The sequence below is a fragment of the Salmo salar genome, chromosome 16, assembly GCF_965601325.2.
Source record: "Salmo salar chromosome 16, fSalSal1, whole genome shotgun sequence".
NCBI classification, from domain to species: Eukaryota; Metazoa; Chordata; class Actinopteri; order Salmoniformes; family Salmonidae; genus Salmo; species Salmo salar.
Window position 1 is genome coordinate 40,057,971 of NC_138306.1, and position 27,850 is coordinate 40,085,820.

At 43.1% G+C, this 27,850-nt stretch overlaps 1 protein-coding gene across 1 annotated transcript; it reads right to left on the reverse strand.

Annotated features, from left to right (window-relative positions):
• On the reverse strand, nt 1–27,453 carry LOC106573596 (cartilage intermediate layer protein 1). Its single transcript, XM_014148773.3, has 10 exons — nt 27,213–27,453; nt 19,594–19,692; nt 17,765–18,034; nt 13,267–13,449; nt 12,263–12,418; nt 11,815–12,132; nt 11,295–11,403; nt 10,990–11,147; nt 3,784–6,200; nt 1–3,670 (listed from the first exon to the last, which is right to left on the reverse strand). Exons 1-9 carry the CDS (start codon nt 27,274–27,276, stop codon nt 3,796–3,798), a joined length of 3,762 nt encoding a protein of 1,253 aa, XP_014004248.3. The 5' UTR covers nt 27,277–27,453; the 3' UTR covers nt 1–3,670; nt 3,784–3,795.
• Between the last annotated feature and the right edge of the window lie 397 nt (nt 27,454–27,850).

Below are 27,850 nucleotides of genomic sequence, written 5' to 3' on the forward strand. Positions count from 1 at the left end.
AACATTTTACAGCAAAGGTTTATTTACAATTCCTTATACATTTAGTAAATTCCATAATACACAATTTACACATGAAAAAGAAAATCAAATGGGCAACGCCATGCAGTACATGTCACGTAATGATTAAACAGAGAATTCTCAGAAATGGATTTATATCATGCGTTTATGGGGGCCCAAGACATCTTCCAGAGCACAGTGGCAACCATACAAGTCTCTCTTTATAGGTCAGACAATATCCTCTCGCTTTGCCAGAGGATATTCCTGAATAAGTTACAGTCTCCCTGAGAGCAGCCAGACTGTACAGGAGAGGACAGATGCATGCACTCATCATGCTGGTGGCACAGGCACACTCAGAAATCAACCTGAAGCCAAGGCAGGGCTGTATAGTGTCAGTCAGTCTACAAGCCCTAGTACCTCAACATTCTACAGGACAAGTGGGAATACGAGACTGCTGAATTACCATGGAGAAGTAGCGAAAACGAAGTGATTTAAAAAAAAATTGTCATCACTTATGTGAAATGTGAAGCATGAACCTGTTTGGGAATTTTTAAAACCTGAAACTGTGTCTGGAATCGAGGGGATCATGTCATTTGACTATTTCTTCTGTATTAAAAGGCAATCTTTGCAATCTGTTTTCTGTTTGACGTTTTTCTTCCACAAAATCAACATGTTTCTACATTTGAATAGGAAACTCTCTTCCATTACTCTCTCCTCTTAAAGCTAATGAATCAGGAAACTGGAAACTGATCAGAGACTGTTCGGATAGTCCTTACTATTTTTCTCACACAATGTGTTGTGTAACATTGGCAATTAGACTTACTGTCTCTCAACCTCCCTCAAAGCCTCTTCATGAAACATCTACCAGTCAACTTATCAGTGCACGTTTACTTTAAACAGCCTACTTCCATAAGTGACGACTTCAGCTTCAGATAAGTGATGGACAGCGAGGCCAAAGACCACTTTTCCCCCCTTTTTCTCTACAACAGCTCTCTCTAATTATTCAAATCCATCACAAGATAATCTCACCCTTCTCCCACAAGTGACTCCAGAAGTGACTCCTCTTTGGTGTTGCAAGTCCTCCAGTTGTCGAACAGTTGTTGCCTTGCCCCCTCTCTCTCACCTCACACCCTACTGTGGTTAATGAGAGTTATCTTCTCCACACGTGGACCCAATTACCATCATCTTACTCATAGCCTGGATGCAACAATCTGCTCCAAATAGGCTGATTGGTTTATTTTAATGAACTGCTGGACTGTCCATTCTAAGAGGGTTTAACATGCCCATGATGGTAGAGGTCATTGTTAATGACTAGACGGCCGTAAACGATCATTTCCACGTGTCGCTTTCCAGAGGCACTGTACAATATACTTGTTTCATCTATTTGATCTCGAGTATCTATTTTATAAGATGTTTTTTGGGCTGTTGCTAGCTTCAGGTTGAGTGCAAAATCTAAACTCCTTTTTTGTACAATAAACTGTACAATAAACTGCAATGGTTTCAATTTACCCTGAGGTTTTGCTGACTGACATTTAAGAAAACACCTCGAAAATTGAGCCAATTTAAAGGTATGGTCGTTTAAATGTTGAACGTACTCGACCACAGACCTCTCTTGTGCCTAAATTATATCCACATGCTGTCTGGAAATCAACTTGTTTGGTTGTTTGTGACAGTCTCGGTTAAACTCTTCAAAGTGCCCCCAAGAGTATATGTAATCTATTTCCTAATTAACAGCTGGACTGATAACTACGAGCCAGCCATGTTTGCTTCCTCCGTGTTCTACAGGCACTCATTTGGGTTTGGATTAGTTCAGCTCAAGGAGCTCTCCAGCAGTCTGAAGGGACCCACAGCCACCCACTACATAGATAAATAAGTTTGGACCTACTATCAATGGGGAACTTTCCTCCAATTACTAAATCCAATTAAATGGGCCTCTTTGAATGTCTTCCCACTTGCCAAGCTAATGCCCAAGCACTGGAGAACCTCTAAAACTCATACTCAGTGAGGGGTAGAAAGATGGCATGCTCATAATTGGCTCTTCTGAAGGACTGTTTAAATAAAACTTAATTCGCCCAGAGCCTATTTTCCCATTGGGAAACAAATTTGTGGAATTGGTCCTGTAATAATCAGAGGTCTGTCTGCAAGTTAACTATATTAATAAGTTGTTGTTTAGTAGCTATGGGGAAATAGTACCGTTGAGATAAATGTGTCCCTCTGGAAAGGGACTGTGTACTCTAAACTGAAAATATGATTGTACACTTCTTGCTAAAAGTTAATGCGTCATGCAGCAAGATATGAAAACATTATAATTGGGAGCAGATTGCAGAAATATCAGAAATATATGTGGCACTGACAGTGTAAAATGATTACCTAACATTTAAATGATTGTTATACACTGTAATTCAAAAAGCAAATGAATCCTGTACAAGCTCCCTTACAAATACACTCTGTATACCACAGCCAAACTTACTGAAGGATTTACCCTATTTACCAGCAGTACCTGGTGTATCATTGGCTTGTCACGTGATGATTTGCAAGGGCTCTCAGGTCAAAATAGAACATAGCTATTGCACTTGATGAGACAAAGACAGACACTCCCACAATTAACAACAATACAGTCAATTTAGTCTTGGAACTAGCCTAGTTAATTATCTGCAATGTAAAAATAGGGTTTCTTCTCTGATGTTGATTTGTTTTAGTTTTTTACATTCCTGACAGTAACGTTGGGGGGATGTTGAAGAACAGACAGAGAGGTGTGTTGGATGAGTACTTGGGGACTTTGTGGGAACTGAGGACTGAAGGGAATTGTGTCATCCCTCACAATCCCCTCTCTCTCCCAGGTCCCCTACCGCAGGCTCTGTTTAGTCAACTGCTGAGATGCGTTTTGATAAGGGATGCTTGTGTTGGCTGGGGCCCGGTGCATGTCGTATCCAGGTTAGAGAAAAGGTCTGGATCTCAGTTGGCAATGTGACATGCTTATTTGGAGAGAAAAACGCTAGAAACAAGAGCACTAAGAAGCATCCACTGTTCCACAAACTCGATAACTCCTTGCACCCCATTGCATCTTCTTAAATAATGCCTCTTTTTGTCAGAGAAGACTTCCCGGTTTCTAGAAAAGGGGCCCACTGTCTGTTACAAACAAACTAGATCAATAGGACCTCATGTTCCTTTGATCTTGAGGGACTCATGAGTGCAATGGAAAGCGTTGATCGATTATGAAGTGTTTAGCATTTTGACTGGCGTTTACAGTTGCAGTTGGTTATAACTCAAGCGATCAGAGATATCAGAAAAGACGGTTGGTTAACGATGGTTAATGTGGAACGCGATAAATCCAAATATTTCTCGGAAATTGGTTTCCTTCTTAAAATCCTATTAATGCCAATTAAATAAATATCCTTTGCTTTACTGGACTGATGAAAGCTAAAGAAATGTATTTCTTCTCAAGGAATACAATTAATACTGATATGTATTGCCAAACCCTTCCAGTAAGTTTCAGAGAGAAAAAAGACTTAATTTCTCTCTCCTGTGTGGTTTTGCTGGAGTGGTTACTGTTTCAATAGATTACCGTACTGTGTTCAGAGAAAGTTCACATCCAACATCACCACCTGACACAACTTGACATTTCCTTCTTTTGTTTGTGAGAGTACGTCATCTTCATTTCTAACCCAAAGACCTAGGAATAAATTAAAGTTATTAGGATTCAAGTACAGAAAGTGGAAAACTTAACGCACACTAAAAATACTACTTTTGTTTACATTCTGTGCACAACGAAAACTTGTAACTCACTTAACGGCAGATCTACTGCCGGTCCTGTGTCCGCATCATAGATCTCCTCCTGCTAGAGGAGCTGGATCTGCGGCTCGTGGATTCAGAGGGGTAGGTCACTACCCGGGAGGACCTTCCTCGGACCTGCAACCCCTGCGCCTCTCTCATGTCCCGTGCCATTTGAGACAGGGTCTGCCTGGGGTTCGTCTGGAGGCGTTGGAAGAGACTCTCCCTGGTTAAAGTCCTTTCTGGGCAGCTGAAGGTCAGAGAAACCCCAGTGTCTGACTTCATCTCTCTGGAGAAGCCGTCAGAGGTACCGTCAAAACAGCGTCCAATGGCGATCTCTTTTGCCACCCTTGGGTTCTGGTCCGTGACCGTGTAGATGCCATAGTTGTGCCCCAAGGGGTCGACGGGGGCCAGCATGTTGAAGGCATGGGACTCGTTGTTCGGTGAGGTAGGGGGGTGCTTGGTCAGGTACTCCTTTAAGAGGCTGTTGATGCCCACTCTCCGACAGTTGCCCTGTGGGAGGACTGATATGAAGGACCTATCGACTGCGGCTTGGTCGAAGAGCATACCACTGCACTTGAACTCGAGGCAAGCTGCTGAGATGTTGGCCACGTGCATGTCGCGGGTACTGCGGATGTCTCTGATGCCGTACAGCTGGCCTGCAGTCTCAGGGTGGGTGCCTCCATGGTTCTGTGACCTTATCATAACCTCCCTTTGCCCCTGGATCTTGACCTTGATGAAGCAAGCCCTGAACTCTTGAGGGTTGGGCCACCAAGAGAGGTAGTCACCTGTCCACGATGTTAAGTCGTTCTCTTGAAAGGGAACAACGTTATATTCGTATTTGTCCTTTTCCACTCTGAAGAATCGGAAATGGTTGGCATTGACTTCAGCATTTTCACAGGATATTAAACTCTGATAGGGGTATATTGGACCGTTGGTCTCTTCCAAATTATTGGGGTTGGGTTTTGCCAAGTTGATTCTGAAGGCTGTTTTCTTAAGAGCTGGATCATTGTGGTCTGAACGCTGGTAGTCTATCTTGTCTAAATATGGCTGAGACACTCCAATGATGTTTGGGTTCATCTTGGGGGTTGAGGGAGCTGCTTCCAGTTCTTCACCACCCATAATGCCTGTGACGTAAGCTGTGTAAGCATCAGGCACCTGAGCATCACAGAAGGCTGGCAGGCAGGCTCCATTGTGTCCAGTTATCACACTGTCAAAGCGACCCCATGCTCTGGGGTTAGAGGAAAAGCCAGGCTTGGGCTCCAGGTTTATCAGGCTGATGACCACACCTTCCAACTGCTCAGTGGCCAGGAATTTGTCAGTCATGTACGCCCTCACTTTGACGTAGCAGCGGCGGTTCTCAGGCACATCCAGGTTGAAAAGTCGACGCTCCCTTATTTCCATATTACCTATGAGGAAAGTGCGCTCCTCTCGCTTGTGCCGTCCATTACCACCAGATGTGGTCTGAGTGTAGTGAAAGTCACTCTCCTCCTCCCAGACACCTGTGTCTGGGTTGAGGGACCACAGTTTCATTTTGGGAATGTGCTCTTGCATTTTGACATGCTGTGTGTCTAGGAGTACTTGGACCGCTCCAGCCCCTAGGACTTCCTGGTTCGTCTCATCTCTGAAGTCAACGGAAAACATCCCATATGTCCTCAGTGGAAGCATGTCACCCTCATCGTCCACAAAGTTGAGATCACCAGGCGCTGCAGCAGCTGTGGTGATGTTCCTGGGGTCAATGAAGGTGACACTGGCTTTCACCGTACCTTCGTACACCTCCCCATTGTTTTTGTGGAAAGAATTTGGAGGTATGACAATCTGTCCAATGGGGTCCTCTCCTTTGATTTCTCCTAAGTTAATGGTATTTGTCTCTCCAGCATTGATATCAATGGGTTCCTGCTTTCTCATCACCTTCACGTCATGGTAAACAGAGCCCCCTCTCTTGTCAAAGATAAACACCTTAGGAGTGTCAATGAATTTTTCTGTGGGATCCACAAAGTTGACCACTAGCCTCTCTGTGTCTGGGGTTATATTGAGCGTGAAACCTCCTTTGTACCCTGTGGTGCCCACTCTCTCCTTGCCAATGTACATGTGGCCGAAACGCAGTGGTTCATCGTTGTCAACTGTGACCACCCTGCCACGCACAAGCACCTTGGGCACCACACACTTCAGGCAGCCACACTCAGTCACAGCTTTGATGGGTAGGCTGTAGCTCCCACAGTCGATCACCCGGCTCTCCATCTTCTGGACCCCGCAGCAGTAGCCACCTCCATCCCTGCAGCGCAGGTCAAAGTCCAGGGAGCCTACACACTTGTTGTGGGGGCAGCGGCCAGCGTTGTAGAGCTTAGAGTCAGTCCCAGGCTGAACACAGTCCATGGGCAGCCTAATGAGGTGGTTCTTAGGTGTGGGGTTGCATTCCGGCATGCCTTTAGCTGTGGAATACACAGTGCATAGAGTTAGCAATGAGATTACACTCATGTTTTATGGATGTAATGCATATAATGCACACACAGTGGTAAGAAAAAGTATGTGAACCCTTTAGAATTACCTGGATTTCTGCATAAATTGATCATCATATTTGATCTGATCTTCATCTAAGTCACAACAATAGACAAACATAGTGTGCTTATTAAACTAATAACACACAAATTATTGTATTTTTCTTGTCTATATTGAATACATCATTTAAACATTCACAGTGTAGGTTGGGAAAAGTATGTGAATTCCTAGGCTAATGAATTCTCCAAAAGCGAATTGGAGTCAGCTAACCTGGAGTCTAATCAATGAGACGAGATTGGAGATGTTGGTTAGAGCTGCCTTGCCCCATAAAAAAACACTCACAAAATTCGAGTTTGCTATTCACAAGAAGCATTGCCTGATGTGAACCATGCTGCAAACAAAAGAGATCGCAAAAGACCTAAGATAAAAAAATGTTGACTTGCATAAAGCTGGAAAGGGTTACAAAAGTATCTCCAAAAGCCTTGATGTTCATCAGTCCACGGTAAGACAAATTGTCTATAAATGGAGAAAGTTCAGCTCTGTTGCTACTCTCCCTAAGAGTGGCCGTCCTGCAAAGATGACTGCAAGAGCAAAGCGCAGAATGCTCAATGAGGTTAAGAAGAATCCTAGAGTGTCAGCTAAAGACTTACAGAAACCTCTGGAACGTGCTAACATCTCTGTTGACGAGTCTACGATACCACGGAAGAAGGCACTGCTGTCCAAAAAAAACATTGCTGCACGTCTGAAGTTTGCAAAAGTGCACCTGGATGTTCCCCAGCGCTACTGGCAAAATATTCTGTGGACAGATGAAACTACAGTTGAGTTGTTTGGAAGGAACACACAACACCATGTGTGGAGGAAAAAAGGCACAGCACACGAACATCAAACCTCATCCCAACTGTAAAGTAAGGTGGAAGGAGCATCATGTTTGGGGCTGCTTTGCTGCCTCAGGGCCTGGACAGCTTGCTATCATCGACGTAAAAATGAATTTCCAAGTTCATCAAGACATTTTGCAGGAGAATGTTAGGCTATCTATCCGCCAATTGAAGCTCAACAGAAGTTGCGTGATGCAACAGGACAATGACCCAAAACACAGAAGTAAATCAACAACAGAATGGCTTCAAGAGAAGAAAATACACCTTCTGGAGTGGCCCAGTCAGTGTCTTTACCTCAGCCCGATTGAGATGTTGTGGCATGACCTCAAGAGAGCAGTTCACACCAGACATCCCAAGAATATTGCTTAACTGAAACAGTTTTGTAAAGAGGAATTGGTCCAAAATTCCTCCTGACCGTTGTGCAGGTCTGATCCGCAACTACAGAAAACGTTTGGTTGAGGTTATTGCTGCCAAAGGAGGGTCAACCTGTTATTAAATCCAAGGGTTCAAATACTTTTTCCACCCTGCACTGTGAGTGTTTACACGGTGTGTTCAATAAAGACATGAAAACGTATAATTGTTTGTGTGTTATTAGTTTAAGCAGACTGTGTTTGTCTATTGTTGTGACCTAGATGAAGATCAGATCAAATTGTATGAGCAATTTATACAGAAATCCAGGTATTTCCAAAGGGTTCACATACTTTTTCTTGCCACTGTATACACTGAGTATACCAAACATTAGGAACACCTTCCTAATATTGACTTGCCCCCCGCCCACCCACCCACCCACCCACCCACCACCACCTCCGCCCCTTTGCCCTCAGAACAACCTCAATTTATCAGGACATGGATTCTACAAGGTGTCGAAAGCGTTCCACAGGGATGCTGGCCCATGTTGAATCCAATGCTTCCCACAGTTCTGTCAAGATGGCTGGATGTCCTTTGTGTGGTGGACCATTCTTGATACACACGGGAAACTATTTTTTGACACAAACCCGGTGCGCCTGGCATCTACTAACATTCCCCGTTCAAAAGCGCTTACATTTTTTCTCTTGCCCATTCACCCTCTGAATGGCACACATACACAATCCATGTCTCAATTCTCTCAAGGCTTAGAAATCCTTATTTAACCGGTCTCCTCCCTTTCATCTACACTGATTGGAGTGGATGTAACAAGTGACATCAATAAGGGATCATAGCTTTCACCTGGATTTACCTGGTCAGACTATGTCATGGAAAGAGCAGGTGTTCTTCATGTTTTGTATACTCATTCTAATGAAAAATTACAGATTTGAATGGCGCACTCTGTCACACTTCCTATTAACCAACTAAATGTATGTTTAATTACCTAGAATTTCATTACTAGCATTAGTTTCAATGTGTGTAATTAGCGGGACATGCTAGCGGGACACCTAGCCTGATTTATACAGTTGAAGTCAGAAGTTTACATACACTTAGGTTGGAGTCATTAAAAGTCATTTTTCAACCACTCCACACATTTCTTGTTAACAAACTACAGTTTTGGCAAGTCGGTTAGGCCATCTACTTTGTGCATGACACAAGTAATTTATCCAACAATTGTTTACAGACAGATTATTTCACTTATAATTCACTGTATCACAATTCCAGTGGGTCAGAAGTGTACATACACTAAGTTGACTGTGCCTTTAAACAGCTTGGAAAATTCCATAAAATTATGTCAAGGCTTTAGATGCTTCTGATAGGCTAATTGACATCATTTGAGTCAATTGGAGGAGTACCTGTGGATTTATTGTAAGGCCTACCTTCAAACTCAGTGCCTCTTTGCTTGACATCATGGAAAAATCTAAAGAAATCAGCCAAGACCTCAGAAAATAAATTGTAGACCTCCACAAGTCTGGTTCATCCTTGGGAGCAATTTCCAAATGCCTGAGGGTACCACGTTCATCTGTACAAACAATAGTACACAAGTATAAACACCATGGGACCACGCAGCCATCATACCACTCAGGAAGGAGACGCGTTCTGTCTCCTAGAGATGAACGTACTTTGGTGCGAAAAGTGCAAATCAATCTCAGAACAACAGGAAAGGATCTTGTGAAGATGCTGGAGGAAACAGGTACAAAAGTATGTATATCCACAGTAAAACAAGTCCTGTATCGACATAACCTGAAAGGCCGCTCTGAAAGGAAGAAGACACTACTCCAAAACCGCCATTAAAAAGCCAGACTACGGTTTGCAACTGCACATTGGGACAAAGATCGTACTTTTTGGAGAAATGTCCTCTGGTCTGATGAAACAAAAATAGAACTGTTTGGCCATAATGACCATCGTAATGTTTGGAGGAAAAAGGGGGACGCTTGCAAGCCGAAGAACACCATCCCAACCGTGAAGCATGGGGGTGGCATCATCATGTTGTGGGGGTGCTTTGCTGCAGGAGGGACTGGTGCACTTCACAAAATAGATTGTGTAATGAGGTAGGAAAATTATGTGGATATATTGAAGCAACATCTCAAGACATCAGTCAGGAAGTTAAAGCTTGATTGCAAATGGGCCTTCCAAATGGACAATGACCCCAAGCATACTTCCAAAGTTGTGGCAAAATGGCTTAAGGACAACAAAGTCAAGGTATTGGAGTGGCCATCACAAAGCCCTGACCTCAATCCTATAGCAAATGTGTGGGCAGAAGTTAAAAAGCGAGCAAGGAGGCCTACAAGACTGACTCAGTTACACCAGCTCTGTCAGGAGGAATGGGCCAAAATTCACCCAACTTATTGTGGGAAGCTTGTGGAAGGCTACCCAAAACGTTTGACCCAGGTTCAACAATTTAAAGGCAATGCTACCAAATACTAATTGAGTGTATGTAAACTTCTGACCCACTGTGAATGTGATGAAAGAATTTAAAGCTGAAATAAATCATTCTCCCCACTATTATTCTGACATGTCACATTCTTAAAATAAAGTGGTGATCCTAACTGACCAAAGACAGGGAATTTTTACTAGGATTAAATGTCAGGAATTGTGAAACTGAGTTTAAATGTATTTGGCTAAGGTGTATGTAAACTTCCGACTTCAACTGACTTCAACCCAATGTGTCATTTCCTGGCCGCTCTGCATTCTTTCAAAAACGAATTAAATAACTGAAAGAAACAAAACAAAACGGTAGTCCTGTCTTTAAATATGGATGGAATGTTTTATTAACTAACTGGAGTGTAGCCTAATGTTCCGTAGTGATGGGAACCACAATGGGCTGGTAGCGTAAAGCAGGTAAATCATTCTTCATTCAGAGCCTTGGTGTTCCAGGTGTTGTTGTTATATTCACAGGGGCAAATCTCTCAGGCTGCAGTGACTTAGAGCCAGAACATATCCTCCTGTAGAAGCCCGTGGCTGAATGCTTTAGCACACTCCCCCGCAGCCCCTTTTTGTCAATCTATATCGTGGCTAACAAGCAACTGGGGAATACACACAATGTGTATCTACCCCGCACGGATGCGGAAACACATACTTGTTTGACTAACAGGATTTATTGACAATCTTGGATTTCACTTCAATAAGGGGAGCTCTGGAGAAGTGGGATTTTGGTTTTTACTGTCTATTATAAATAATGTAAATAATCTCTGTTTAGAAAAGGCTGCTTAATACCAATGTAAACATAATAAAACCTTACTTCTCCAGGTACTGCCAGATTCTGGAGGCCTTGATATTTTATGATCTTATTTTTCTTGGGTGTATTTTTTCGATGTTACAGATACAGTAGATTTTCTGCAGGGTTTTTTCCTCACTCTCATTCAGTTTGCTGCAGTGTCTTTCCATAGTATCCATTCCTACAGGTACAGTACAGGATTTGATGGATAGGGTCTATATGTACCGATAACGCTGAGGAATGCCTGTGAGGACTTGATGCTTCCTGTTTGGCTGCTGGCTTTACAGTAGTAATGTCCTGTCTGCTCAGGCTTCAGGTCTCTCAGCACCAGATCCTCTTCATATTTGAACACGTTCCGGTCCAATAGGGTCCTATTGTGATACCTGGAGAGAAGAACATACCATTAAAAATCTATACTGAAAATGTAATGTTTGTAAGTTGTTTAATATAATGTGTTATCTAGTCATGCTTCCCAAAAACCTTTGTAAGATTTTTTTCTGGCAAATGAACAAAGGAATGCATGATCATACCAGTAGTATTTGTCTGGCATGGGCGCCCCTGCTGCCTTGCAGCATAACATCACACGGTGTCCCTCAAAGCGCACTTTGTCCTCTGGGTGCTTTACAATGTATGGCTTCTCTGCAAAGCAGTAGGAAACAAATCCTTAAAAACCTGGCTCTGGGACTGTTGTGAATGGTACCACAAACGCATCCTGATCAAAATAAAACGTAATCAGGCCTACAGTTTAAACTCTTCTTGGTCTCCATACTTATGAAAAATGATTGGTGTGGGATTATGGTGAAATACTGCCCCTGTGACTGCATTTATTTTGATTTAGTTTCCAAGTATATGTGCATGTAAAGGACTCAACTACTTCAGACTTTCCTCCAGTGGTCCATATTGTAGTTTTAAATGTCCTTACCCTAGTCTGGCTACAGTAGATGGATGGTTATAATGACAGACTGACTGGCTCAAAGCAGTACTAAGTACATAGAGAACATGCTTCATCATTGGGCTATTTGTTGACATTACTAACTTAGTATAACTCACCTGCGTACTTTAGGACTGCCTGTACCCAGGATGACCCGCTGCTGTTGCTGGAGGTGGATGCAGTGGCCGGGGCAAACTTCTCCTTCCTGATGTAGAGCTGGCTGGGGGAGCTGGAGCAGACCCCTGGGAGCCTGAAGAGGCCTTTGGCGTCAGTGCGGGTACGGATGATCTTGGGTCGGCTGGCCAGCGCTATCCTGGCCCCCATCACGGGAACACCGGTCATACTGAGTACCTCTCCTTGGAGCATGTGGCCCACACACACACAGCGGCTACAGTCCTCACTGGGACGGCCATAAGGACACTCACGCTTACATTTGGCTGCAGATACACACACACATACACAATAACACCCACACACAATACATTCAGCATACTTTTACACATGATTAGAATGATTATTCAGATTTTACAGCCATATTGTGTATGTTTCTTTAGCTTTACGACTTACGTGAGCATGGATTTTTCCCACATTTCTGGATTTCAGCTGCTTGTCCAACACACTGCACTGTTATAGAGGTTCTCACACAGGTCCTCCTTCTGATCCTGCGACCCTTGCCGCAGGTCACTGAGCATGCTCCCCACGTACCCCACTGAGTCCACTTGGCTAGTCAAACAACAGAGACATGGGGCATAAACATGAATGATCCATATAATGTAACTGTAGCTTCAAGGAAAGGTGAAAGGAAAGATGCATTGTAAAAAATATTATCACAGGACTTTTGCCAGGCTACTGGTCACCTGATGAAAGTGTGCCGTAACAGAATTGTTACATTGTTACATCAGGTAGTTTCCTCCTCTTTCTGGGAGATAGCAGAAACAGTGCTGCCACTGATGACCATTAGAGAGGGAAGGGCACAGTGACAGCCTCCTCCTGATCAAAGCCCCTGGAGCTTTATGAACATCGAAGGTGTGTTGACGATGGTGACAGATAATTGTTAGAAGCCCATGTTAGGGAGAAGTTAGCAAAACTGTGGCATGTGGAGAAGATGGTTTTATGTACATTCTTAGAAAAAAGGTGCTATCTAGAACCTAATAGGGTTATTCAGCTGTCCCCATATGAGAACCCTTTGAATAACTATTTTTGGTTCCAGGTAGAATCCTTTTGGTTCCATGTAGAACCCTTTCCACAGAGGGTTCTACATTGAACCCACAAGGGTTCTACTTGGAACCAAAAATGGTTCTCCTATGGGGACAGCTGAACCCGTTTTTTCTAAGAGTGGTTCAGCATTGGCTCTACTGTGGCCGTAGTCACTGTATTTATTAACAGCCGCATACTGCAGCTCCATCTCAGATCTGTTGTGATTATCTTCATGTCAATAATGACCCCGATCAGCTGATCAGTCTCTTGCGAACGAATTACGTAAAATGATAATTATTAGGATTGGCTTCATGTTAAATATTGGCATGATATGTACACTGTAGGTCTATGTGTAGGTTGTGTTGTGAGGATACCTTCACATGGCAGGGTGGCACACTCCCTTCTCTCTGTCTGGGGCCCCTGGCATGGCGGAACCAGTAGCAAGGGCATGGGCTGGATGCTCATACACTTCCTTTGACGGACCTGAATGCCCACGTCATTACAGGCTGTAGCAGAGCAGGGGCCCCAGGCGGACCAGTCCGTCCAGTAGGCCTGAACTGGACACACAAGACAAGACATTGTGACAAGGGTGAGTATGGAATCCACATAGAAATAGAATTGGTAGAATGGTCAGAGACCTAAAATTCCAGTCCTGGACTGAGAATTACGGATGTAGGATCTTAATTTGATCACTTTTTTGGAAATGCAAACTTCTAGTGTACTCGAGGTTTAAAAAGGCTTCTAAAGTTTGTAATTTCCACTTTAAAATGTCACTTGATTTGATTTGCCCTAACAAAAAATGTCCATTAATTATAATCCACATCATAATTCACCTTTCTTGTTGCTTCAGGATTATTTTCTAGCTGTAGCAAACTGTCTCAAATTAAGATATGGCATCTTTATGTAAGTAACGTAGCCTGTAGTTTGAAAAAATAAGTCCAGGACTTTCACAGTAGAAAAAAGACAAACAGATCATTAGTGGGGGGATGTGGACAGCCTCGGAAAAGAAATCCCAAAAGAAAGAAATGATCTCACTTACATTTACATTTAAGTCATTTAGCAGACGCTCTTATAAAGTTAGCAAAAATAGATAAGATCTTGCTACCATGGAAAGGAAAATACCTGTCTATTTGTGGAAAAATCACCCTGATTAACTCTTTAGTCATATCACAGTTTAACTATTTGCTTATGGTTTTGCCTACACCTAGTGACCAGCTTCTTAAATTATATGAACAAAAAATATTCCATTTTATTTGGAATGGCAAGCCAGACAAAATGAAATGGGCGAATATGAATTTGGAGGGCAGAAATTATTAAATATTAAAGCATTAGACCTCTCACTAAAGGCATCAGTCATACAAAAGTTATACTTAAATCCAAACTGGTTCTCTAGTAAATTGGTAGGAATGTCTGACCCCATGTTCAAGAATGGCCTTTTTCCCTTTATTCAGATTACAACTGCTCACTTTCGGTTGTTTGAAAAGGAAATAATCTCCAAAATATCGTTATTTTTTTTAAAAGCCTTAGAAGGTTGGTTGCAATTTCAGAATAATCCACCTGAAAAGACAGAACAAATAATACAACAAATATTGTGGTTAAACTCAAATATACTAATTGATAAAAAAAAATGTATTTTTCAATGAAATGTTTAAAAAAGGTATACTTTTAGTGAATGATGTCATAAATAGGACTGGTGGAGTTATGTCACACATGCAGCTAACACAGACATGGAAATGTCTGCTCTACCCAAAATTACAACCAACTAATTGCAGCATTACCACAAAAATGGAAGAGGCAAGCAGAAGGGGAAAAAAGTAAGGAACTTGTCTGTCGGCCCTGTATTAAAGAACATAAATGGTTAAAGAAAAGTGTAATAAATAATAACATAAAAATGTCATTCAAGGACGAAAAATTGACAGCTGTGCCACATAAATTGCAAAATAGTTGGGAAGAGATTTTCGATGTACCCATTCCATGGCACATGGTTTATGAATTAACACGCAAAGCAATGTCGGATTCAAAACTTCAAATTTTTCAATTTAAATTACTGTACAAAATTCTTGCAACCAATATAATGTTATATAAATGGGGATACAATCTTCCCAGCTCTGCAGATTTTGCTGTGAGGAGGCAGAGTCATTAGATCATTTATTTTGGTACTGTCCATATGTAGCTCGTTTTTGGTCACAGGTCCAGGAATGGCTGAAGAATTGCAACATTTTCCTAGAACTGACGCTGCAGATAGCAATACTGGGTGATTTGAAAAGCCATGGTCAATCAAACAATAATATAATTATTATTATTATTATTTTAGCAAAAAAATGTATCTTTAATTTTCTAATTTTCTGTAGAAGCTATGAGAATAGAAAGGTTCAGTACTTTTGTGAAACATCACAGCACAGTTGGAAAATATATGGCAAATAGAAATCCAAAATGGATGGTGTTAAGAGATAGATGGGAGGGGTTGAATGGAGCTGAAGGGTGGGACTAATAAGATAACCAATGTAAAACATACGGGGTCTGTAAAATGTATATAGGTTCAGAAATTCTGTGAAATAGCACAGTTACAAATAGAAATCAAACTGGATGGCACGATAGAGAAAGGACATAAAAACAAAGAAAATATAACTATTGTAAAATAGATTGTGTCTGTAAAATGTGTATAATATGTATAAACTGAAGGTAGAAACCTAAGTGTTATTGTTTATTAGTTTACTCCAATTGGGGGAAGGTTGGTAGGGTTTGCGGGGAATAATAAAGGTATAATCTAAAAAAAAGTATGTACGTACAGTTGAAGTCGTAAGTTTACATACACCTTAGCCAAATACATTTAAACTCAGTTTTTCACAATTCCTATCATTTAATCCTAGTACAAATTCCCTGTCTTAGGTCAGTTAGGATCACCACTTTATTTTAAGAATGTGAAATGTCAGAATAAAAGTAGAGAGAATTATTTAGTTCAGCTTTTTTTTCTTTCATCACATTCCCAGTGGGTCAGAAGTTTACATACACTCAATTAGTATTTGGTAGCATTGCCTTTAAATTGTTGAACCTGGGTCAAACGTTTCGGGTGACCTTCCATAAGCTTCCCACAATAAGTTGGGTGAACTTTGGCCCATTCCTCCTGACAGAGCTGGTGTAACTGAGTCAGTTTGTAGGCCTCCTTGCTCGCACACGCTTTTTCAGTTCTGCCCACAAATGTTCTATTGGATTGAGGTCAGCGCTTTGTGATGGCCACTCCAATACCTTGACTTTGTTGTCCTTAAGCCATTTTGCTACAACTTTGGAAGTATGCTTGGGGTCATTACCCATTTGGAAGAGCCATTTGCGACCAAGCTTTAACTTCCTGACTGATGTCTTGAGATGTTGCTTCAATATATCCACATAATTTCCCTCCTCATGATGCCATCTATTTTGTGAAGTGCACCAGGCCCTCCTGCAGCAAAGCATCCCCACAACATTATGCTACCACCCCCGTGCTTCACTGTTGGGATGGTGTTCTTCGGCTTGCAAGCCTCCCCCTTTTTCCTCCAAACATTACGATGGTCATTATGGCCAAACAGTTCTATTTTTGTTTCATCAGACCAGAGGACATTTCTCCAAAAAGTCCATGTGCAGTTACAAACCGTAGTCTGGCTTTTTTATGGTGGTTTTGGAGCAGTGGCTTCTTCTTTGCTGAGCGGCCTTTCAGGTTATGTCGATATAGGACTCGTTTTACTGTGGATATAGATACTTTTGCACCTGTTTCCTCCAGCATCTTCACAAGGTCCTTTGCTGTTGTTCTTGGATTGATTTCCACTTTTCGCACCAAAGTACGTTCATCTCTATGAGACAGAACGCGTCTCCTTCCTAAGCGGTATGACGGCTGCGTGGTCCCGTGGTGTTTATGCTTGCGTATCTATTGTTTGTACAGATGAAAGTGGTACCTTCAGGCGTTTGGAAATTGCTCCCAAGGATGAACCAGACTTGTGAAGGTCTACAATTTTTCTTCTGAGGTCTTGGCTGATTTCTTTTGATTTTCCCGTGATGTCAAGCAAAGAGGCACTGAGTTTGAAGGTAGGCTTTGAAATACATCCACAGGTACACCTCCAATTAACTCAAATGATGTCAATTAGCCTATAAGAAGCTTCTAAAGCCTTGACATAATTTTCTGGAATTTTCCAAGCTGTTTAAAGGCACAGTCAACTTAGTGTATGTAAACTTCTGACCCACTGGAATTGTGATACAGTGAATTATAAGTGAAATAATCTGTCTCTAAACAATTGTTGGATAAATTACTTGTGTCATGCACAAAGTAGATGTCAAAATCGACTTGCCAAAACTATAGTTTGTTAACAAGAAATTTGTGGAGTGGTTGAAAAACGGGTTTTAATGACTCCAGCCTAAGTGTATGTAAACTTCCGACTTCAACTGTATATATGTATGAATGTTTATTTATGCATATGTATGGGTATGTACGTGTATGTGTATGGATATATATATATATATTTACCCCAAAAATATATTGGGGATTGGAAATGATGCAGACAATTACATTAATGGAATCAACAATCTTTCCGCAATATTAAGCTGATTCACCCCTAAAAAAAAGGGGGGGAAAAGGAGAAAAAAAAGAAATAAACATATCTTTAGTGGCCAAAGCAGAGCAGCAGATGCATGGCTTAAGTGGCTTTACCTCCACTGAGGTTCTGTTTCGACTCAGTATACAGCACAGTAACTAGGGGTGACATGGATAGTTGGCTAATCCCCTCACAAAATTCCATTATCCCCTAAGCACAGTATGGGTTCAGAATCCTGAACACAAAGCTATTGTAGTATATCTACTTTATAACCCATGTGAATGGGGCATGGTGCATGGTGGTCTGTGGGTACCTGGTGGGCACTGGAAGCGGACGTAGTAGTTGGAGCAGATGCGTCCGTAGGGCTGCTCCTTGTTGATGCACCAGAAGCCCTTCTCCAGGCTGGAGTGGGTCACCTCCCCGGTCTCTGCTGCTGCCACCCAGTCCGTGGTGCGGGCCTCCATGGCCACCGGCCGGACACACACCCTCTCCCTGTAGTAGAACTGGATGGCCTCTAACCGCTCGTAGTCTCCATTCCCCCCTGGATGGTCGATGTTGAACCAGGACGTCCATTCAGTCACACCTGCCGTACATGCAGATTGGGAGAAGGGAGACATGGACAAGGAGATACGGATCACAACTGTGGGATAAGGTTGCACAGTTTGTTTTTATTTACTCCTTTTTCTCCCCAATTTCATGGTATACAATTGGTAGTTACAGTCTTGTCTCATCGCTGCAACGCCCGTACAGACTCGGGAGAGGCGAAGGTCGAGAGCCGTGCGTCCTCTGAAACACAACCCAACCAAGCCGCACTGCTTCTTGACACAATGCCCACTTAACCCAGAAGCCAGCCGCACCACTGTGTCGGAGGAAACACTGTACACCTGGCGACTGTGTAAAGCATGCACTGCGCCCGGACCGCCACAGGATTCATTAGTGCGAGAAGGGACAAGGACATCCCTGCCGGCCAAACCCTCCCCTAACCCAGACGACGCTGGGCCAATTGTGCGCCACCCCATGGGTCTTCCAGTCGCGGCTGGCTGTGACAGAGCCTGGACTCGAACCCAGAATCTCTAGTTGCACAGCTAGCACTGCATCGCAGTGCCTTAGACCACTGCACCACTCACAAGGCCGAAGGTTGCACAGTTTAAGAGAATAGTCTGCTACTGTCATTGTCTGCTGAGTAGAGACGCCCAGGGGAGCCTGCGTTGACCAAACTCTTTCCAAGCCAACTCAGAAGGCAGATGAGGAGGGAAAGAGTCATGTCATCTAGCTTTTGTCTGCCACATGTTCAACTCTGAGGATTTCCAAAGATGTGAAGAAACAGCCTCGCTGCATTGCATTAGCAACATACCATGGATCTCTGAATAATAGATTTCATCATTGGAACGAGCTCCTTGGGAGGCATCGAGAGAGAAGTGAAGTGATCTATTGGTGGACGTTGTCAGGATGTGTGCTCACCGTGCTGTGTGCTATCGTCAGTAGACATTCTCAACAGACATAGTGACCCCTCTCTCTAGTCTCTCTGTTCATTTAAAAGCCAGTGGTTTTCAACCCTGTGGTGACATTAGGTATTTAGTTTTAATTTCCTGTATCTGGATAATGTGTGTGTTGGCTTACATATTCATTTGGACTGGATTTAATGAATAGTTGCTTAAATTAAACTACACTCATGTGAATATAAAGTAGACTCCATGCTATTGTTTGCTCTGATATGATCCTGGCAGGTTAACACCGTTGTATCATTCCACCAGACTGCTCATTCAAAGGAGCGAGACTGAATGTAAGCATAATGGAATGTGAGTGCTGAGTGGGAACTGAGCATTGATTACACATTAGAAACAGGGTATAGTTGATGAATTGGAGAAGGGGGGTGGGGCTCATAGTCTCAACATTGGCCTTGGACTGGAAATGGACTTGACCCCTAAATTTGATAGGTTGTATGTATAAATGTTACTAGTATGTAATAAAACTTTAAAAATCGGTTTTCTGCACTTGCCATGGGTGTGTAAAGCCTGGGAGCTTCAGTACATCAAAGGAAGAAAACCCCTCTGTCTGAGGCAGAAGACACATTGTTGAGTGAGTGTTCCCTCCTCAGGTTGTATAGGTCAACCAGGTGGTATTAGGAGTGAGCTCACTCACCTGTGGTCTGCTGTGGCTCAGTCAGCATGTTGTAGGCCAGCTTCCTGCTCCTGTCTGTCTGACTCCACTTCCTGAGCAGAGAGCTGTTCCTGAAGGGCCCTGGATGGGGAGAACCACACCATGAATACAACCTAACACCATGACCAGCAGGGCCCAACCTTACCTGCACCGCTGCACCACTACCACACTACCACACTGTAACACTGTAACAGTGACCTCAGGAGCTCTGCTCAATGGATCCACCAACTTTTACAACGGGGAGAACCAGATTTATGGAAGCCGGATTTCAAGTCTACGGACCTACTTGTTTGAGGAGTTGGTCCTCGGCATGTTCTCATCAATTTGTCTGAGTGTCTGTGAATGTGAGAGGAATGTCTACGTCTCACTCTGCGGGCTGTGGTTGAAGGCCAGGGAGAAGTCTTGGGTTGGGACACCCGATCTTGGTGCACTGACGCTGGGGTGTCTGTGTTTCCAGATCCCCCGGCTTTGTCTGGGTGCCACCAGAATACAAAGACAAGCATGGTTCTCTTTTACCGCCCCCGCGAGCTAGCTAGGTGCCAGCAATCAGTCTGGAAGAGCTCCATCCAGATGTGTGTGAGAACACCTGATATCACACACACGCAGTCACACACTAGTCAGAAGACTACACCACAGTCCAAGCACGTTCAGTTTTTTCACAACGAAACACTGTCCAGTCTCATTAAGGACCTGGGGCCATATGGAAAATCTCTCTCTCTCGCTCTCTCGCTCTCTCTAATCAGAAGCCAATGAATGAGCTGGAGCCTCTATAAAGGAAGATGGACTGGAGGGAGAAAGAGCGGGAGAGTGATGGAGAGAGGGAAAGTGGGAAGGACAAGCAGAGATGATTCCTCATGGTTTCTCAATGAGCCACGTACCAGAGGTTACATTCCTCCACTCTCTGAGGGAAACCTTGTCTATGTCTAGTGGCGGGATAGTGTGTCTGAAACTGTGTGTGTCTTCGAGCTAGTTTTCTGGCTGCCCTCTTTGAAACAAGTCCTGTCTGTTGGGTCCCTCCACAGCCTAAACGTCCCCCTTAAATGAACACGTCTCCATCAATAACGCCAGGATGCTGAGACCCATTGAGACACACACAGCTGAGAGGAATCAGCTCACGTAAGCCATCCGTTAGAAGTGACTTGTCCAGCGTATGCTGCCAATATGCCTTACTTTTCCCTCTTTTCCACCTCATCCCCGTCTCAGATACGGTTTGGCCTTGATCCATCAGTCCTTCTGTCATCCCTACATCTGCCTTCTCTTCCCTTCTCTGACTTTCCTCTGTATCTTCACCTGATCTTGTCATTATGCTGCAATGGCCCATGCAGCAATGCAGCCAGTTGTCCCCTTTGATATTACACACCCTTACATTCATGATTCACATATGCGTCAGCGTCAGGCATCAAAGGGCTGACAGCGGAGACGTGTGTCCTTTCCTTCAGTTCCCAACCGCCTGCCTGAAGCCATCGTGGCCTGAGAAAGCCATTCCCACCACGGACTGTCTCACGGCCTGCCTGACTGACTGTCTGTCTGTGAGAGTGCTTACCACTTTACGAGGTCCACCGCTGAGTTTATGGACACAGTCACAAAGACCCAAAGCAGAGGCAAGCTTCAGTCCCTCTGCTATTTATTGCTGACTGTGGGTCTTTTTTTGTTACGCCAACACGATTCTCTTCCAATTTTATGGCTTTGGAGCATTTTTTCCTAGTATGGTCTTCAACCTAGTGAATGGCTTCTCTTACAAGTAGTATTCCGTAAGTTCCAGGTCAGTCTTTGCAGTCTGCTTAAACCAGACTGACCGCTGCCCTCAGCTTTGTAGGCCTACATACTGCAGCTGTGTGTTTAACAGTAAAGCAAGGGGCTATCTTTCAATGCAAGGTGGGCTTTTCATATCTGGCTTGATACTGTAGATCATAGACAGGGGTTTTAATATTTGATTGACATGATGGAATGACTGGCTAAATAGAAACAAATGTCTCTCCGCACAACCTCTGCACTGCTGGTGTGCCTATGCAGCAGACTAGCTCAGTTTCTCTCTCTTCAGTTTTCCTAGTCTTTACTAGATTAACTGAGGGGAGGAAAACAATTTCAACGTCAATGAAGGGATGCATGTCGGGCTTAGACACACTTCCAAGTGACGTTGTCATATTAACAATCTACTGGACAGAGAACGGCACTATTACCAGCCTTGGATACTCCAACAGGGGCACATTGCCTACACTTATCACTTCAAGATGTTTGATATTGAAGCCTAAACCATTAAAAGATTACAAGAGTAATTTTATGAGGTGCATAATGGCATTATAGCTTTTTATGTCAGAATCCATATTTAATCAAATATAAACACGTCAGCCTTGCAACTTCAGCTATGGCAGTTGTCTAAGTGCACTGGCCTGAGTGGCCTAGGCTCCAGTAGTTGACTTTGACTATTTAACGTTCCTTTGAGTGGCTTGTTAACACTTTATATGTGAATTTAAAAAGCCAGTGATTTTATATGTGCTGTTTCATGCTAATGGTACGTCAGTGGCGTTACCTCATCCAAAACATGTTGAAACACACTGTTATGTTAGAAGAAACACACTTAAACTTAACCGGATTTCCTTCTTTGTTTGAGGTCCTTACTCCTGTTTAACCTTCCCTAATAGAGGCCTCTCTCCTACCTCGCCACCACCCTCGTAAAACTCCAACCCAGTAACAAGATACTGAAAGAGGTCAAAGTATAGTCCCATGTAATGGAACCAATACATTAGCAATGGTTCCAAGTATGTTTCTGTGCCTATTAGCAGACCCTCTTTCTCCCCCTTAATATAGACACACAGGCTAGCTTCTCTTAATATTGACACACAGGCTAGCTTCTCTTAATATTGACACACAGGCTAGCTTCTCTCAAAATAGACACACAGGCTAGCTTCTCTCAAAATAGACACACAGGTTAGCTTCTCTTAATATAGACACACAGGTTAGCTTCTCTCAATATAGACACACAGGCTAGCTTCTCTCAAAATAGACACACAGGCTAGCTTCTCTTAATATAGACACACAGGCTAGCTTCACTTAATATAGACACACAGGCTAGCTTCTCTCAATATAGACATACAGGCTAGCTTCTCTTAATATAGACACACAGGCTAGCTTCTCTCAATATAGACACACAGGCTAGCTTCTCTTAATATAGACACACAGGCTAGCTTCTCTCAATATAGACATACAGGCTAGCTTCTCGTAATAAAGCTGAATACCATGCAATGTTATATTAGTGATGGAGGCGAACTCTCAACTGGGTGTTAGAATTTCTACATCAGATCCAGTATTGTCTCAAGCTCCCCTCTGCCTGCTTCTGCCCTTGCACTGCTTTGGCCATTCTGGTGCCAATGCCTGGTGTGGCTGGCATTGTTGTGTCTACTGGACTCTGGTACTTATTCTGGGGATCTTGCCACTATAAAGTGGTGCTGGGCTTTAGTTACAGGGTACACAAGGACAAAAACATCTATTAATACTGCAGGCCCTTCTAAATGCCATTCTCCTCTCCTGTTGCCTTCTCAGCCGGGTGTTTTCCGAGACAGAGCTGCATGCACACTCGGCAGCTGCCAGATGCTAATAAATAGTTGAAGAAAATGAAAAAATAAGTTTTGAAGTTACCCAGAGAAAGGACTTCAGTAGTCAGATTAGACAGATTGCCAACCCAAATCTGTCTGGGCAGAGACACAGGCCTTTCAGCAGGTCTGGAGATTGTTTAAAATATTCCAGAGCCTTACAAGAAGAAAATGTAAAAACACTTTTCTGTGTTATGTAACAGCTTGGATGGAGTGGGGGCTCGCGGGGCTGAGCACTGGGCTGAATGTTGAGCGTCTCTCCACACAGTGTTGATGCAATTTTGCCATGCCACAGCCCCACACTTAATTGTAATAACAGGTGTGTGCAGTGAAATGCTAGAGCACTGGAAACATCCGTCACCTGGCCTTATTAAGATTTAGGCAATAAGGAGATATTTGTTCAAAATCAGAAGCATTTTATTTAGACAAGGGTTTGTGTCAAACCAATGGACATTAAATGATTGCCCAGAAAGTGTGCGTGTGTACGTATGCATGTGAGTTTTTATGCCATGGCCTTGCAGACATGTGGAAGTTGTTTTGTTTAGTTGGCCTATTATCTGGCTGAGGTGTGCTGTGGTAGAAGAATCAGATGGTCTCTCTCTGCTCCCTCCCTCCCTCCCTCCCTCCCTCCCTCCCTCCCTCCCTCCCTCCCTCCATCAATCTTGGCTTCAGGGCTGGTTGGGGAGCCACTGACTAATTCCTGGTCAAAGGCATATGTGCCTCATTATACAGTTTTGCCCCTGACATGAACTAATGATGCAAATCCACCACAAGATTTGGGGGGATTTTAAAAAAGAACACAGAGGCTTTGTGTTCTTCATGTGATTTTTTTCTACCGCACTGCATTTCCTCATTCAGGCTCTAAAAAAAACAATTGGCCTCAATGGTATTTCCCCATTAAATCCACTGCAAGTGCTCACCTGGGTTTCTGCAATGGGTATACACGAGCTCTAGAAACAACTGCTTCTTGAGCATTAGCCTAGTCCTATGCCTCAAAGTAATGTTTGTGCACTTTCATCCTCAAACACAGGCATCGCATCTTCAAAAGGTAGCGAGCCAGAGAGAAACCGGAGTCATATCATTTGGGCCTTGATGTGGTGATTGCTGGGAATACAAGGGACTTTGATCCCTTTCTTCTCCCTCCCATTCTCATTTAAGTCAATGGGCTACACATCCTGGTGTGGTGATTGTGGTTTAGCTGGACCACTGCTCTCCAGTCAGTCTGTGGCCAGCATCTGGAGAATTAGCTAGTCCCTCTGAATGAAGCAGATTAGCACAGGGACAACATTGACTTTGGAGCTCTGAGACTGCTTCTTCATGGTCCCAGTTGGCCCACCTCCACCTCTATCCCGAGACTGGTATGGGTATGGGAGATTACAGTTCATTACGGGCAGCCTGTGTGGCATCTGGCTCTTTAAAACACTCCACTAAGACCTGGGACTTAGTTTTGCTTGACTGATAGTCACAGTGTTCCATTTCGGTATAGTCCATTTCGGTATAGCATCCAGGAGCAGAAGCTGTCTCTTCAAATAGGGAAAACACATCATAAATCTCTGAACACTGAGAGGGATGGAGATAATGATGGAGGGAAAGTGATAGAGAAGGAGCAGGAAGGGAAATGAAAAGTAAAAGGAAAGAGTGAGACAGGGAGAGGGAGAGGGGAAACCAGAGAGAGTCATTTCACCTGTCAGTTAGGTGAGAAAGTGGGATAGAGGATTTGTGTTTACTTGTTTTATTGGTGAGTGCTGACTTGGTGAGTGCTCCAGCCGGCGGGTAATGTATCGAGGTGAGATGGGGACAAATACTACCCTTGTCTGCCACAATGTGTTGGCGAGTGATTACATCACTATCCATTCTATCAAACACCTAGTCAGTGTGATCATTTTCCCGAACAGGCAAAACTATCCAGTACTTGCACTGAATTCTTAAAGAATCCCAAGGCTATCCATCCATTATAACACACTTGCTGTATAACAACTAGTCTACTGCCACTTTCACACACCGCTCAAATTGAGGGGCCCGGATCCCTACAAAGACATTATATAATCACCCCCAGAGAAACATGTGTTACCCCTAACATCCATCTGCTTCTCATTAACATGACAGCATGTTAGTAAAATGAGAGTGCTGATGACTTGACACCACATGATTAACACTTCCAGTGGTGGGATATCCCTGCAGAGACAGACAGCCCCCCTGTGGTGCTACAGTATGATCTCACCATTCACAACTAAAGAACCACTACTGGTCCAACACTGACATCCACTGGGATAGGCTACTTTCTCACCTTGCAAAGTTTAGGTTCAGGAAGACAGAGATGTGTGCAAGTATTTCTAATGATTGATTTGATTGGTTTATTTTTATTTGAGTGCCATACACCGTTTGGTGCCAAGACACTAATTGTTAAAGTACATGTGCACAAAACTCAAAACAAAATGAAATGTAACAAATTCAAATTCAAAAATAGTCATCGTAACTAATAAAAACATCTGAAAGTGTTCAAATGGAAGGGCTAGATCTGTAGGTATTGTCCTTATATACAGAGTTATATTTACATTAGGAACACCTTCCTGATTTTGTGTTTCACCCCCTTTTTCCCTCATAACATCCTCAATTCATCAGGGCATAGATTCTACAAGGTGTCAAAAGTGTTCAACAGGGATGCTGGCCCATGTTGACTCCAATGCTTCCCGCAGTTGTGTCAAGTTGGCTGGATGTCCTTTGGGTGGTGGACCATTCTTGATACACACGGGGAACTGTTGAGCGTGAAAAACCCAGCAGCGTTGCAGTTCTTGACACACTCAAACTGGTGCACCTGGCACCTGCTACCATTCCCTGTTCAAAGGCACTTAAATCTTTTGTCTTGCCCATTCACCCTCTGAATTGCACACATACACAATCCAGGTCTCAATTGTCTCAAGGCTCAATATCCTTCTTTAACCTGTCTCCAGCCCTTCATCTACACTGATTGAAGTGGATTTAACAGGTGACATCAATAAGGGATTATAGCTTTCACCTAAATTCCCTTGGTCAGTCTATGTCATGGAAAGAGCAGGTGTTCTTAATGTTTTGTACACTCAGTGTTTATGCGCCACTCTCTATAAGCATTTTAATTGGGTGCCAGTCAGACCTTTGGTGCGGGTTAAGCTTAAAGCAGCAGCACGTAAAGATGTAAGTATATTTCTTTTTTAATTAGCCACAGGAGGGAAGTTAATTTGCATATCTACTGGCTGATAATTGAGGCTGTGTGAGTTCAGTTTGTGCCCTCGTGTCCTCCTTATTTCTCTCTCAGTCGGGTGACTGCAGGCAAAGGGGGAATGGTGGCGTGGGCCAGCCTTAATCCATTTAGTGCCTTCACTCCAAACACTGCAAACACACACACAATCTCACAGAGAGAGAGTGCTACACTGACCTTCAATGTGTTATATGTATTGTAAATCCTCTGAATGGCACAAATACACAATCCATTTCTCAGTTGTCTCAAGGCTTAAAAATCCATCTTTAACCTGTCTCCTCCCCTTCATCTACACTGATTGAAGTGGATTTAACAAGTGACATCAATAAGGGATTATAGCATTCATCAGGACTCACCTGGTCAGTCTGTCATGGAAAGAGCATGTTTTGTCCACTCAATGTATACTTTTATACCATAAGAATGAGCTTCTAAAGACAAGCAGTGGATCATTGACAGCATGTGTCAGAATGATGAAGCGGTTCAGGCTTCAGGGTTGAATTGGCTATTATGAAGTTCTCATTGGAGTAATGACATTGCTTACCACAGCTACAGTTAAATGGCATGCAAGACAACGGCAATGATACAAAACACAGTGGCAGTGTTACGAAGAACCTATTCTAAAATATCCTGGAAAATGAGTTCTGCTGATGAGTATACAAACAATTTCAATGACTTTTTGTGAGATATGTAAAAAGGCCGAGTGATATAATTATTTGCACATCAATAATGAATCTGAACTAACATCACATTTTGAGGAGGACTTTAACTTGACATACCTTGAGCCGCTGCCACTGCCACCAGGAAAGACAGGAGTAGTGACACTTTTGTAACGTCCCACATGGTGTCCCACAATCACAAACTTGGATGCTTTCCTTCTCTCTCTCTGCGTGTATTATATTATCAAGTCAAGAGGGAAAACCTGCTCCGGTCCCTAAACCCAGCCATATGAGGATTGTAAATTAGATGGGGAACAGGAGTCTTAAAAGAAGGGACACCCAGAGTGCAGTCTAATCCAGCCCCCCTCTGCTCACCATTGGCCAGTGCTCTCTCACATCTGTGTCTTCCATAACACTCCCCAAAAAATGCAGGAGAGAGCGGGACGGAATATTACCTCAAATAAAAGGGTGTTTTTTTACTTTCCACAGAGTAAGATTTCATCGGTTCTGTCTGGATTGTAATACGTTTTTGGGCTGTTACTGAAGGTTGTATCCACCAAAGTACACAGAATGCATCACACAAAGATATTATGATTATGTTTGTATCCAGAACTCATAAAATTTGACAGCTTTTCTACAGTATGCTCAACCTCAGTGTAGTGTATTTGATGAAACAAGCCTGTCAATTGCCTGTATGTCATACAATTCATCAAAGGAACTACACTGAACAAAAATATAAACACAACATGCAACAATTT

Bases quoted from the DNA above. Each gene is read 5' to 3' on its own strand.
- LOC106573596 (XM_014148773.3), bottom strand. From the start codon at position 27,276: ATGTGGGACGTTACAAAAGTGTCACTACTCCTGTCTTTCCTGGTGGCA. The intron at 19,693-27,212 runs GTATGTCAAGTT...CTCCCCATCCAG, and splicing joins GGCAGTGGCAGCGGCTCAAG to GGCCCTTCAGGAACAGCTCT. The intron at 11,404-11,814 runs GTGAGTTATACT...ACTGCTTTGCAG, and splicing joins GGCAGTCCTAAAGTACGCAG to AGAAGCCATACATTGTAAAG.